This window comes from Pongo pygmaeus, chromosome 15, assembly GCF_028885625.2.
Source record: "Pongo pygmaeus isolate AG05252 chromosome 15, NHGRI_mPonPyg2-v2.0_pri, whole genome shotgun sequence".
NCBI lineage: Eukaryota > Metazoa > Chordata > Mammalia > Primates > Hominidae > Pongo > Pongo pygmaeus.
In genome coordinates this window covers 98,305,741-98,319,993 of record NC_072388.2, presented here as the reverse complement: position 1 = coordinate 98,319,993, position 14,253 = coordinate 98,305,741, and the positions used below count along the sequence as shown (strand labels likewise).

At 52.4% G+C, this 14,253-nt stretch overlaps 1 protein-coding gene across 5 annotated transcripts in view; it reads left to right on the top strand.

Moving 5' to 3' along the window:
• BCL11B (BCL11 transcription factor B) overlaps positions 1-14,253 on the top strand; it is a 102,089-nt gene that overhangs the window by 34,441 nt on the left and 53,395 nt on the right. For 2 of the 5 annotated variants that reach the window (XM_054449309.2, XM_054449308.2), the window contains exon 3: positions 5,968-6,180. The exons of the other annotated variants lie outside the window; for them this stretch is intronic. In XM_054449309.2, the coding sequence (XP_054305284.1) occupies positions 5,968-6,180 (213 nt within the window). The remainder of the gene's footprint in view (positions 1-5,967; positions 6,181-14,253) is intronic. 5 annotated transcript variants of the gene reach the window in all.

Below are 14,253 nucleotides of genomic sequence, written 5' to 3'. Positions count from 1 at the left end.
AGTGCTGTCTGGTGGAGAATGAGAGTCCAGGAGTGGGAGGTGGGGCCTGGGGAGCCCCGTCATCCTGCCTGGCATTTCTAGGTCCCCCAGATGCTCTGGGGCAGTGAGCTGAGCCACGTGGCACACCCACTCCCTCTCTGGTCCTGCCTTGGGGACCCACCCTAGACTTGCAGCTTTTCATGGTAACCTGCGTGTTCACTTAAATGCTTTGCTTTCCCTTTCTGCTTTATGATGATGATTGTTGGTATATATTTTACAATGAAATGGAAAACAAGTTCCAGTCATTGCTGGTTCCTAGACCTTGGTAATTAAAAGCTAAAAAAAAAAAAAAAAAAAAAAAAAAAAGAAATGAAATAATACCTGTGGAGTGAAGGAATTTATTTTTTGAGTCACCCCCACCCCCAAAGACCTATGTAGCTCTGAAATTGAGTAAACGAAGAAGCCTCCCTAGAATTGTTCTTCTCTATTCCTGCTGTCTCAGCCACTCCCCCTCTACACCCCCCCCACAGCCCCCCAAAAAAAGGGATTGAGAGAAAGACAAATGATGAGAAGGCCAGTCTTGTCAGGTGAACACCCAGTGCCTGTCTCATTTAAGGTTGCACTCCACTTCTTTCAAATAGGAAATTGCCAAAATGGATGTCATGGGCTGCTAATTAGATGTATTTTAACTGCAGGATCATTTTACCAGCTAATACTGTTATTATGTGCTTCAATGTGAACCCATGGTGGAGCTGTTAAAATATGAGCATGCAGTCTTAGCAGACAGCTCTTGGAGCCGTTGGGATGGGTGGAGGGCGCTTTTCCTCACGGCCCTGAAGATCCCCGGGCCAGGCCCTGTGCTGAAGATCTGCGCCCTTTCAGCTTCTCAAGAGGTGCCCCCCTGCTCTCCCGAAGACCATCTTCTCCTTGCGTTTAGACCAGGGCCTGAGCCTCCAGGAGGCCTGAGCTCTCCAGCGTCACATCCCCTCCCCTCTAGACATCAGAGTTCCCTCTGGACCAGCCTAGAAGTGCCAGATGACCACAGTTCATGCCTGTGCCTACCCAGAACAGGCAGGCCTGAATCTCACGCACTGGAGTTTCAAGTCTGTGCTGGCTTCTCCTCCATCTTCCCTCTGTAGCAAACCGGAAAAAGAATCCTAATTTCCCGTTGGGGTGGGAGGAGATGAGCTAGGATCAGGACAATGATTTTTAAATGTGAGCCAGGCATTTGACTTCACGTTATTTCTTTTCCCCCTCACCCTCTTAATACATAGCATTTTTTTTCTATCATCCTTAAGACAAAGTAGCTGGCAAAATATTTAAGTGATCAGAAAGAAATATTTTTATTTGCCCGTGTGCGAATTGGGTTATCTGCCTATCTTGTTTATGAAATTTGGCGCTGCCTTTCCTGCACAGTACGTTCGCCTCTCAAATCTTTCCCGGCTCCCATTTCCATATTTCTGCGTGCTTGTTCTTTGTTAATCACTTGGCAAGCGCTTATTTGAATATTAAAAATTTCTTTAATCATCAAAGGCAGGAGCACAGTCTCATGAATATTCATATTTTTCCCCCTCCTCAGACTGGATTCTAGTTCATTACCCTGCAGTAAGAGCCAAACAGCCATCAATCGCCCTCATTACAGGCTCTGGCGTTTTGATTGGCTGCCTGCTGCCCAGAGCTTTTTTTTATTTTTTTAATTTTTTCCCCCTTCTCCTATGAGCTGTCTTGTACCTGCCAACAACCAAAAAAAGAAAAACAAAATCAACAATGCAAGAATACATTTCTCTGGTTGGAAAACAACTTTGCAAACTTGTCAAACAGTCCTTGTGGCTTGCTGCTGCCACCGCTGTAGCGTCCACCAGCGCCACCTCCTTCCCCCTGCTGTCCTTCCCCCCACCAAAAAAAAAAAAAGAAAAAAAAAGCCCAAGATAAAAGAGACGGGGGGAGAGAAAAATAAATAAATAAATAAAAAGGGAGAAACTTGAGCCTCAGAGATGAATATTTGTCAAGAGAGTTGACGTAAGTTTCATTTGCATAATGACTTTGTACTTCTGCATTAATAAAATTTGCATATGAAGCCATGTTAATTACTCCTGATCATGCTTTTTGCATTCATGCATAGTAATTTTCTCCGACTTGTGAGAATTAATGTCTTGGCATGGGGGGAGGGGGCGCGGGGACTGTCAGGTTCCCTTGCCAGTGTCCCTCACTCACACGCGCTGCCTCCCTGGCTGTCTCCTTCCTTGATCTATGACTCATTTCTGCACTATCAGTAGGAGTTCTCAGCTTAAAAAAATGTATCAGTTGAAAGGCACCGGTAGGGAGAAAAACACACTTCTCCTGCATAGTGTATTCCAGACCACCTCTCTCTAGCTCTGAACATGGAAACTGTAATCCTCCTATTTGGGAGGGGACGCCCTAGAGGCTTCAGGGGTGGGAAAGGCTCGAATTCCCCCCAAAACCGGGATGAGGCTTTTCCAGGCGTTTTTGTGTCTCCACGCTCCTCGGCGGTGGGCGTGTTCGCTGGGTGAGTGCGCATGTGTGAGGAACGGAGCAGGAGCATCTGCAAAGTCCCTCTAGAAGAGAGACGGGTGATGGACCCCTGTGGAATGCTTAAACCCATGAAGGCATCAAGAATGAGCTTATCTAGCATTGCCCTGTTTTGGAGCCTAAGAAGCGGGATTTTAGGGGCCTTATTTTTAGACTTTTTTTTTTTTTTTTTTGTGCATAGACCTCCAAAGCAAGCGTTTTTTTGGGAGTGTCTTGCAGGTCTTTGTAGGGCGCTTTGCTATGTTCAGAGCACATCCTCTTGCTTTCTTCGCTGGGCAGTGATGATGCCTTGGAAAGGACCATAGGGAGTGGGGAAAGTTTCAGAATGGAAAGCAAGAGAATGATAGTGACCGTTTGGTGAGTGTTTCCTGGATCTCTGGCTCTGGCTCAGGGCTGACCCGACCCTTCCTTTAAAGTTGAGGGAGCTGAGGCTCTGAGAAAGTGACTCACCTTCAGTCACGAGGCCAGGAGACAGCCAAGGAGGAATTTGAATCCATGCCTCTCAGTCCTCAAGGCTGTGTGGCCTGGGAGCTCTGGTGGCTTCCTCTGTGCGTGTGTGGGTGCATACCCTGTCCCAGGTCTCAAGAGCTTCTTAAGTGCTTTCTGGATTTCCCAGCTGCACTTTTAAAGGCTAATACCCCTCCTCTGAGGAAGGATGGGGGCTGGGAGGTAGCCTAGGACAGGTACTGAGGCTATTTTTCAAGTTGAGATAAGAGTCACATGATGTACAATTGACCATTTTAAAGTGTACAGTCAGTGGTTTTGAATCTATTCACAATGTCGTACAGCGGTCACTCCTGTCTAAGTCCCGAGCATTTTCATCACCCTCCGAAGAAACTCCGTACCCATTAGCCACACCTCACACCCCTACTGGCTCCCCCCAGCCCCTGGCAACTGCTACTTTCTGTGTCCATGGATTTGCCTCTTATGAACATTTCATATCCATGGAATCATGCAGTATGTGGCTCCTTTCATCATTTTGGGCTTTTGCAGTAGCTTCAGATTTCTTGAGTTCCACCTTTGGGAAGGGCTCTGGGTTTAAGCTGCCCCATGTGGAAACCTCTCCCAGGGTAGAAGGTGCTCTGGGAGCCCCAGAGAGGCCCTGCAGAGCTTGGGATTTGAAGCCCCTCTCCCGGCTGCCCCTCTCCCCTGCCTCAGTTGAGCTGGCCCCTGGAGCAGGTGGACTTCAGCAAGGTCAGAATTGCTAATGAGACTCTGGGGAAACCTGTTCAGCGCGGCCTAGCCCCTGACCCCTATGTAGGGAACAATGTGTGGTGTGTGACATCGCCTTTACAGACCCTGGCTTGAGCCCCACGTTGGATGTTTCCAGGAGAAGGATGTGGCCAGATGCCTGTTTTCTACCTGCTCTGCAACTGTTCCTTCCACCACGGAGACAGAGTCAGCTCCTTAGCACCTGGGACAACCCTTACCAGGCCTCGAGGTGCTTCTGCTGGTTTCGCAGTGGTGATGAATGGTGCTGGCTGTGTTGTGGCCTCACCTAGAACCCAGCAACCAGAGCCTGGGTTTGGCCTTTGCAGCTTCCAATGGCTGGATTGAGCCCAGGGATCTCAGACTTCTGCCCACTATGTGGTCCTTGCTCTAGAGATCCCAGGACCCCTGGTCACTTACCCAGCTGTAGCCCTAGAGGGAAGCAGAGCATTGCGGGCTTCGGGGACACAACTGGGTTCCAGTCTCAGATCTCCCTGAGCCTCAGTTTTCCCCCAGTGGAATGTGGATCTCTGCTGAGCGAGGTGGCTGTCATGACGATGGATGACCCAGAGCCCTCGGTGGTCTGCAGGGAAGGCCTACATAGGGATTTGAGACCACCAGTGGACAGGATCAAATGCAGTGTCCAGTGCTGGGAGGTTCAGGCTAGGGCAGGCTTCCAGGAGGAGGCAGGTCCTGACCTTCCTTGAGGGACGGCACTAAATCTAGCATGGCCTTCCCATCAGCATCTGAGGCTGAAACTGTTTACTGGTTCCTCAGCCACATCCTTCCAGGGCTATCCCCAGCTCAGAAATACCCTGGGCCCTAGGCCTCACCTAGTATGAAGTCTTTGTTGGCTCAGAGGGGTCCGAGCAGTGTTGGTGTTAGCTTTGACCTCTTGACAGGACACTGACAGCTTGCACTCCCTAAGCAGGGGGTCTTCTTAAATGCCCTGATGCCTTGATCCTGGATAACCCATGTTTTAGAGAAACCAGGGCTACAGAGAAAGAGCCCTGATTCTGGTTTGGATGGGGCTGCTGATGTCTGCAGTTTTCTGCAGTCACGCCATCAGTTTCCTGGTCTGTGCAATGGGTATTCTAAGCCCCAGTCCCCGTCAGTGTGTTAGGAAGTTCAGTCCAATGAAGACTGACAGGCTTCTGGCTCCTGGTGGCTTGCAGGGTCCTGTGGCTCTCCTTGCGATGGCGGAATCCACGTGGGGGCCCTGGAGTGGGCAGACTCCCACCCGTGCAGACCTGTGCTGGGCCTCCCTGGCAAACCGGCTGGGCCCAGCTGCCCGTCCTCTTGTTGACGTTTCCTTTTCGTCTCTCTGATGCTTCCCTGCTCAATTATTTACCCAGGGAATTTGGGCTTCTTCACTTGTGGTTTTGGCAAGGGCTTCACACAAATGTTTTGCCCTGGTGGTCTCTTAGCCATTTAAGATAAACGGCTAAATCAAATGCAGGCCTTGCTGCGGAGCTGAGCGAGCTGTGGGGCTGGGCAGAGGCGGGGCCGGCCCTGGCCCTGTGTCCTTGCTGTCACATGGCGGGAGGCCTCCCAAGCCAGGCCGAGACATTAGGAGGGGGTGAGCAGCGCCAGGGTTTTCTTGGGGTATGGTGGGGGGGTGTGAAAGCCTTCTGAAGGGCATTGCGGCTTGGGTGCAGCATGCTCAGTGCTTGGGGCTGGAGAGAGCCCCCGGCTGGTGGTCTGCCAGGCAGGAGGCTAACAGAGCCCAGACACCTGGAGGCGGACCCGAGGTGTCCCGGGCCTGTAGGAACAGCCCATCCTGATATAGCAAGCAGGGGAGGCTGTGAGCTTCCCAGCTCTTCCAGGGAGGGGTAGCCTGAAGTTTTGGAAACAAATCCCCAAATGGAACCTGTTTGATTGCTCTAGAGGCCCCCACGTGGGGGGTCCTTCCTGAGAGTGGGGCCCTGACAGCCCCCATTCACCCAGCCCCGTGCACCAGGCCCCCAGAGGCGGGGTCCTGCCTCCCCAACAGCCCAGCCTGGCAGCTGTGGAAACCAGGCCCTCCCCAGTGCCCCCTGCCCACCTCCCCGAGCCCATTCCCTCGCCTGTGTCCCGATTGCCTTCCCTGCAGGGCCTGGCACCCTGGGGGCCTCCCACCCCCGAAGGGTGGCCTGAGCCGAGCCCCACGCCCCGAGCCCCGTCCCACCCCGTGCCCCTCACACAGTCCAGGGCCCGACTGACCAGTCTTTTCTATTGTTTTTTCTCCAGGGCCGTGCAGGCCTGCCCAGCTGCCAGCGGTGGCCCCCATAGCTGTCTCCTCCCACTCTCACTCATCCGTGATCACTTCACCTCTGCGTGCCCTGGGCGCTCTCCCGCCCTGCCTCCCCCTGCCGTGCTGCAGCGCGCGCCCGGTCTCGGGTGACGGGACTCAGGGTGAGGGTCAAACGGAGGCTCCCTTTGGATGCCAGTGTCAGTTGTCAGGTAACAGACGACGCCGCGGTGGGGGGCGGGCCCCCGGGATGGCGGGGTGTGCCATGGGCAGCGCTGGAGCAAGGTGGGGACCCAGGGAGGAAGGGCAGCTCCCACCCAGAAGACTTTTTGGGGTGCCAGGGGAAGTGGTAAAGAATGTTCGCTGAACTATGAGCCAGGGCCCGGTGCCCCTTGGTCAGGAGTCCCCCACGGTGCCCCCACCCGTTCTGAGAGTCTTGCTCCCAGAATGCATTCCCCAGCCTCCCAGTCCCGCTTCTTTGGGTTGTTTAGCGACAGCTTAATTGGATAACACTTAACATCTGAGGTTTTCTTCTGCCCTTGCCACTGCCACCCCCTCCCCCACCCCAGACAACCCCCTGCCCCGCCAAGACCAGGCTAGGGGAAGATTCCTTGGTTGACTGTGTACATTGCTGGAGCCGTCCAAAATGCTGAGTTTCTCTTTGGGAGAATATGTTGCCCATTAGCTTTGAAAAAGAAAAAGAGTGGCTCGAAAGGAGCCTCTTAAAAAGCTGTGGCCACGACAGGGAGTGAAACACTGCGGGGCGTGTGAGGGGTGGGGGGCGGGGGCTGAGTACCTGCTGTGCGTCCAGCTCTGGGCCAGACCCAGACACAGCTGTTCGTGCCGACTCATCCTGCTCTCCTGGGCGGGCGGTGTGGCTGCCCATTCTACAGATGGGCAGATGGGGCAGTGTGGTGACACAAACTGGCCTCTACCTGCCCTGCTTCTCCCCAAGTGGAACCCAAGATCTTGTTCTGCCTAGGGTCTCTGGGAATCCTTGGGGTCCCTGGGAATTCAAGGGCAAAGGGCCCTCTCACAAGTCTGTCCCCACAACATCTCGGCAGGGCCTGGTGTGAAAGCACCGTGGCCACGCAAACCAGGATGCGGACACAGACACGTGTGGTGAGCAGCCGTGGCCTGGTTTCTGTGGCACGGGCAGGAAAGGAGAAGGGGGGTGCAGAGCTGGGTCAGATTTGATTGGTCCCTGCCTTGTCACCAGGCGTGTTGCAGGCTTTCTCTTGACTTGAGTTGTGAAAGGAAAACTATTTTTATTGGGCAGGTTTTGTTTTTAATTGAAGCTGTCCCCATGGGCGGTCCCTGATGGAGCCACAGCTCTGCAAAAACCATGGCCACAGCTCTGTAAAAGGCCACAGGCAGCCCCTGCTCCAGGGTCCAGAGCTCCCTGGGCTCCAGAGCTCCCTAGTAGGGTGGCCTGGAGCCTTTAGTATACCCTCCCTGCTGTGACAGGTGGTGACATCATAGGATCTGGCTTCCAAGAGGGAGTTCTGGTTTCTTACTGGACTTGTGCCTTAAATGCACAAAGCAAAACCCAAAATCTCCTGGGAAGGAGTCGGAACCATTTGCAAAGACGCTGGCTCCCTTTTCTGGGCTGTGCTGGTCCCCAGGTGCTCGGGGCTCCTGTCCTGGCTCAGTAGATCTGTTCTGTGAGTCCGTGGAAGGCCCTGCTTGCTTGCTGAGCAGGGGGTGCCTGCTCTGTCTGGGAGGTTGCCCTGCTCTCTTGGCTTCCTGTCATTAGCGCTGCAGCCCCTGCAGCCACTGGGGGGGCCATGCTATCAAAGATCAGCCTGAGTGTTTATTACTGGACGCGGTCAAGTTCCGTGGCACAGAAATCTGATCTCGCCAGAGGCTCACCCAGGGCTTTGCTTAACCCTCTGTTGGCCCTACTTAGAAGTTGCCGAAGTAGATGAGACTCAGCTAGAGGACTGAGCCGCTCCCTCATGTGGCCAGGCCCGCTTAGCATCTTTGTATGGTGCTGAGCAGGAGCTGTTACCATCCCCATTTTGCAGATGGAGAAGCAAGGGCTTGGGGAGGGAGAGTGGCTAGCCAGGGTGGCAGAACTGGGATTTGTCTTTGGTTGCCTTCTGAAAGGCCACCCCTCTTCCAGTGGAGCCACGCTGCCTCTGCCGACATCCACAGGAGGCCGAATGAGCTTTCCACTGCCTTGGCTCTGGGGGACTCTGCCATCGGCAAGTCCTCATACATGCCACTAGGATCCTTATGAGGACTGTGTATGGAGGGCCTGCTATGTGCTGCATTGTGCTGGGCATGTGTGCTTTTTTGAATTTAACCCTCACAGCAACCCTAATACTTTATTCTCCTCACTTTGCAGATGAGGAAATGATGTTCAGAGATGTTGAGTTCTCACAGCTCACGTCTATCCATCCATCCATCCATCCATCCATCCATCCATCCATCCATCCATGTATCCATCCATCCATCCATCCATCCATGCATCCATCCATCCATCCATCCATCCATCCATGCATCCATCCATCCATCCATCCATCCATGCATCCATCCATGCATCCATCCATGCATCCATCCATGCATCCATCCATCCATCCATCCATGCATCCATCCATCCATGCATCCATCCATCCATCCATCCGTTCATCCATCCATCCATTTATTCATTCTTTAGCTTGAAGCCATTTGGAAGGCACCTAGCTTGTAGCACTGTGCACACACAGGAAGAGTTGGCAGGCAGGTCCCTGCCCTCATGAAGCTTGCAGTCTGGTAGTGGGGAGGACAGGGAGTGGGGACCTGCAGAAGGGGAAGGAGGAGCAGGGAGGGAGGGAGGGAGTGGCGGAGGTGGGATTTGATCCCAGGCTCTCCATCCAGCACCTGCCACATCTATGGTTTTGGCTCTTCTTCTGGCATTAAAGGCCTTTTTAGATTTTAGGCCTTGAGATCTGCCAGGACTCAGAGCCTGTGAGCAACCAATGCTTGATTGCAGTGCTCTGGGAGGGGCGTGAGGAAGGGCAGTGTCCTGTTCCTGGGGTTGGGACTGCAGGAGGCTGAGTCCCTAGGACCGCTCCAGGAGACCCTTCTGAGGGGCCTGCTCTTAACTCCTGCCCTCTGCCACCATGTCCAGTACAGTTCTCTTTTTTCATTCGGTCCCAGTTCATTGGCTTGCACCAGCTTGCACCATGTTTCTCGATCAATTTCAATACCTGAAACTATCCTATTCTGGTGTTTTTTGTCCCTTTGTGGTTTGTGTCCCTGGCACTGGGCTGTTTGCTTAAGTGTTTTTAGTGCCTGTTTAATTAGTAGTTGGAATGGAGTCATTAAGATCCCAGTAACCCGTTAGGAAGAAGCAGGCCTTTGTAAAGATGGAATGGGCCTGCCGTCCTTATTTGGTTTTGTCCCTTTTTGGATCAGGATGCATCGAACCCATCTCTTCAAATTAATACAGAGAACCCCAGTGTAAACGTGTTTCACACAGGTTAATTGCGTGCCTGTTACCGCATCCGCAGTTATTTATAGAAGGATGTGATTTTACGTGGGGAGAAAACCACACAGGTATGTGTGTTTGTGCACACCCTGGGCTGGCAGCATCCCAGGTGGCCCTGCCTCCCGGGACCCCAACCCTAGCCTCTTTCCAATGGTCGCAGTGGGGAGAAGGGACTCGGGGGACCTGACTCTTTTCGACTCTCCTGAAGGAATGTGGGGCTTTGAGTCGAGGCATTCCTGGGGACTGAAATTTCTTCCCTGAGAAATTTCACATAGAGGATTTGGCACAGTGGCTGTGGGGTCAAGAGCCTCAGACTGTCATCCTGGTCTTTGCTTCAGCTGGCCAGGGGCCCTAAAGAAGTCATTGCCTCAGTTTCCCCTTCTGTAAAAATGCATGTATGTATGTATATGTATATGCATGCAACATTTGAAAACGAGGCTCGTGTTATTTTCTGAGACAGGTCAGTGTGGAGCTGCTGTGGGTGGAGTCAGCATGGGGCTAGCAGGGGGTACCTGCTCTGTCTGGGAGGTTGCCCTGCTGTCTTGGCTTCCTGTCATTAGCGCTGCAGCCCCTGCAGCCACTGGGGGGGCCATGCTATCAAAGATCAGCCTGAGTGTTTATTACTGGACGTGGTCAATTTCTGTGGCACAGAAATCTGATCTCGCCAGAGGCTCACCCAGGGCTTTGCTTAACCCTCTGTTGGCCCTACTTAGAAGTTGCCGAAGTAGATGAGACTCAGCTAGAGGACTGAGCCGCTCCCTCATGTGGCCAGGCCCGCTTAGCATCTTTGTATGGTGCTGAGCAGGAGCTGTTACCATCCCCATTTTCCCAGGGCAGGCTAGATAGGTTCCCAGGGCAGGGTGTGGGGCATTCTGAGAATGGTTTGGACAATCTTGGGCTTTGTGCCCTGCATGCCGGAACCCTTCCCTGTTCTGAGGCTTCCATGATTGGAAAGCGGTCGTCAAGTGTATGAGACTGCTTAGGGGTGAAGGCTGTTCTGCCCCGTGTAGTCATTTCCCCTCTCCATTCCTCAGTTTCCCCATCTATAAAATGGAGCTAAGGATAGGACAGGCTCTGAAGGGTCGTTCTGGGGATCGTGTGAGATCATACGGGCCAGGTGCTGAGAACAACGCCATGTGCCGAGTGAGCCCTGTCCAAGTTAGAGCCCATGCATGAGCCGAATGGGTTTCACGACATTGAGACTCTGTCAGGTCTCACTTCAAGCTGGATCCTCGCTTTCCATTCTTAAAAGTATTTAGCCTCTTGGCTGGCTCAGATCATGTACCAGCTTTGGGAGGTGGAATAGGAACTGAGACACTTCATTGCATATTTAAAAGCTGCAAATGGTCATCAGCCACAGTGATTAAGACGTGTACTTGGTGAAGTTCAAGGTCTCACGCAAGAACACACAGGATCCCAGCTCAGGGAAGTGGAAGTGTTTGGCTTTAATAGAGGGAGTCAGTTGCAGTCATTAGTATATGCTGAAATCACAGGGCAATCTTGTAAAGTTAAATTCAATTTACTTTTCTACTGAAATTGTGCTTGCTGTGTTATTTAACTAGTCTGGGGTTTCTTGGCATGGGTTAAAGGGACAATAAAGATAAAAGAATACCTGTAAGTAAATAGTAGGGTTTAACCATAGAATCTATCCTTTTCTCCTCCTTCAATTATATCCCAGTGTTCATTTTGTGTTGGTTTTATAACCAGAGCCGTCCAATGGGGCGCCGTGGATTAGACCACCCTAGCTGTGGAAGCCTGATGCAATTAATACAGTCTGCCTGGAAAGTGGCCTTATTTCTGGAAGTTTTATGTTAATGATATGGTCTGTGCTTTGCACATTTCATACCAGAACAAGAAGCAAGCTGTAGTTTCATTCTGGACTGGGTTTGATTAACACCGGAGGATCCATGGGAAGTCAAACGGTGATGTGGACAGAGATGGTAGCCTCACCAGGCCCCTGCTGAGGCGCCGCCTTGATTCTGGTGTAGGGGGTGCCAGAGACACTCCAGGAGGGCGTTAGATCGGCCACTGAGACTGGAGGGAGGGGTAAGTATGGGGGTGAATACAAAAAGAACCGTGTGAGTGAGCGTGTGTGGACAGCAGAGCTCCGTCGTGGGAAGGTTGGAAAACATGCTCATGGGATTCCCTTTGCAAGGTAACGTTTGTTGTTAGGATCCTTCTGGGCTAACCAGACAGGTCCCAGTGTTGATGGGGGCTGGCTCGATGTAGGAAAAGGGCTTTCAGGGGAGTTATTAAAAATTTAGAGAGTCATCTGTATGCCTTGCAATGTCTACATCGCCCAAGGGCCGGTGATTCCAGCATCTGCAACCCAGCATTCACAGCGCTGTTGCTCTTCCTGCGTGCAGGCGCCGTTGATTCCACCCTAGCACCTGCCTGCTTCTTGAGGTCACACTGCCGCAGAGGCTGTCCATGCCCACCAGCCTTGAGAACCCAGACACCTCTTTCTGTGACTGGAGGAAGTGCCAGGAGAAGCCATGGAGAGCTGCAAGTCCCCCAGTTGGGGGAAGCTGATTCTGAGAGTGCTGGAGGTAGCCAAGGGTGGCAGGGCTTGGTGGATGCCAGAAAGTCCCCTGTCCCACGTAGCTGGAAAGTGATATTTCCTACAGCATCAGCAAGGGCCAGAGGAGCTGGGGAGTTGGGGGCAACACAAGGGCTGCACTGTGGCTCTGTTGGGGGTGGGGCACCTACCAGCATGACTGTCCTTAGATAAAAGAGGCCCCAGCAAATCCCTGAGTGGAGATCGCTGCAGCCTCGCCAGATTCCATTTCACTCTCTGAGTTGGCCCTTCAGACGTTCTGAAGGCAGAGCTAAATCAAAGAATTCTGTTCAAATCCATACAAGATGTTGCTGTTTTTCTGCTCTGACAGGAGAGGCATTTGGAAGTGCAGTTTCTCTCTTTCTTTCTTTTTTTCCTTTTTTTTTTTATAGCTGTCTTAAAAAGGAGTTTGGCTGTTTAGCACAGCTGGTGCTCATTACATTATGCACTGGCAATAAGATAGCATGTGTAATTAATTTTTAATGCAGTGCTGGATGCAGCGCTTTCAAGCAGTTAGTGGATGTGAAGAAGCAGCACTGGCCACGGACATCAGAGACCTCAGAGCAAGGCAGCCCCGTTCTCCTTTAAAGGGACTCGGAAAGTGGCAGAGGAGGCTTGCATTGCCCTCTATGTGGAGCGGACTGGCCCAGAAATGGGTTCTTCTCGGGTGACCTGAGGTCAAGTCAATCTTTAACAATCCAAGACCAGGGATCCCAAGAGATCATCTCCTCCAACCCTTCATTATATAAATGGGGAAATCAAGGCAGAGGGTGGGGATGAAGCCATGACATGTGGGTGGCAGAGCTGACTCATACCTGGGTCTGCCCACTAGGCCATACTACCTCTCTTGAGTTTTTATTGAAAATCAGAAAAGGAAATTCGTCGCCCAGTGGAAGCCACTTAAAGATTGATTTCTGCCTGACCATGAGGCTGAGTGTGAAACCTGCAATGAGACTGGGCAGCAGGTAGAGCTCTGATGTTGAGGAGCCCCACGTTGGGTGCCTTGGACTTCAGCTCTGCTATCTGCAGTGGGAGCACACCAGACACATCCTGGGTTTGAGACTCTGGGGTTGTGCTTTGACAGCTGGCTGCCCCGTCCCCATGGGGCTCTGTGGCATGGATGTGTGTTTGAAGTTAAATGTCATTGTGGACCCATATTAGACTGCAGGCATTGTGGGAAGCTCTAGAGATGGGGCCATCCTCGGTCCTTCCCTTGCAGTGAATGGGAGTGAGTATGTGATGCCAGGCTGGCCACTTACTTCCTCTCTCCAATCTTCAGTTTCCCCACCTGTAAAATGGGGACACTGAAGTACTTGCTTACCATCCCTCCACTGGCAGGTCCCATGAACAGCTACCATCTGGGCGTGGCCACAGCCCATGACCAGCACCTGGGGGAATCAGAGGGAAAAGGCCAGTGGGAGGGGAAGGAGGGAGAAAGCTGAGCTGCTGGAAAGCCTTTTGAGACTGTGGCCTTGGGTACCCAGCACCCCAGTGATGACTTAGCTCTTGGAAAGCCACTTGCCCGGGACAGTTTCTTAGTGTGAATGAAGGCAGAGGAAGGGCCAACATCATCAGTGTTCCTGGGGCTTGCCACTATTTGCTAAAGGGCTGGCTCAGTCCTAGGCATGACATCTCATTGTTGTAACGCTCCCAAGAAGAGGCACTCCCCAACCCTTTTGCTTATGAAGATATTGGGGCTCAGAGAGGCCACACAACCCACCAGGGGTCACACAGCACACAAATAGCAGAACTTGGACAGAGAGTCTCAAAACAGAGATTCAGACTCAGGTCTGGCCAGCCTCCAGCTGTACTTGGAGCTCTCCCCTCCGGCTTCCCATTGGGCTGTAGTGGACAACAGAGAAGGAGCTGCTGGTAGAAAACCAAATCAAACTCTGATATGGTACCTGGGAGGGTCCTGAAGGTCTTACTTCATGCACTGGTCATTCTTGTGCCAGACCCTGGGCTGGACTGAGGGATCTGGAAATGGGCATGACAGCGTCCTTGCCCTAGAGGAACTCACCGTGGTGGGGGTGCCCCATGGAGGGTCTTCTCACTCAGTGGATGTGAAATGCATGTCCCCATGGCACCTTTCTCTGTTTGAAAAAAATGAATCAATTGGCTGCTGCCCGGGTGCTCTCTCACTTATTGCCATGGTACAGCTCAGGAGCAGATCTCAGGATGGAGAGGCATCCCGCCTGAGGACAGCTTGTCCTTGTGGTCACATTGCTGAGAGGTGGGGGGTACCTTCTGTGA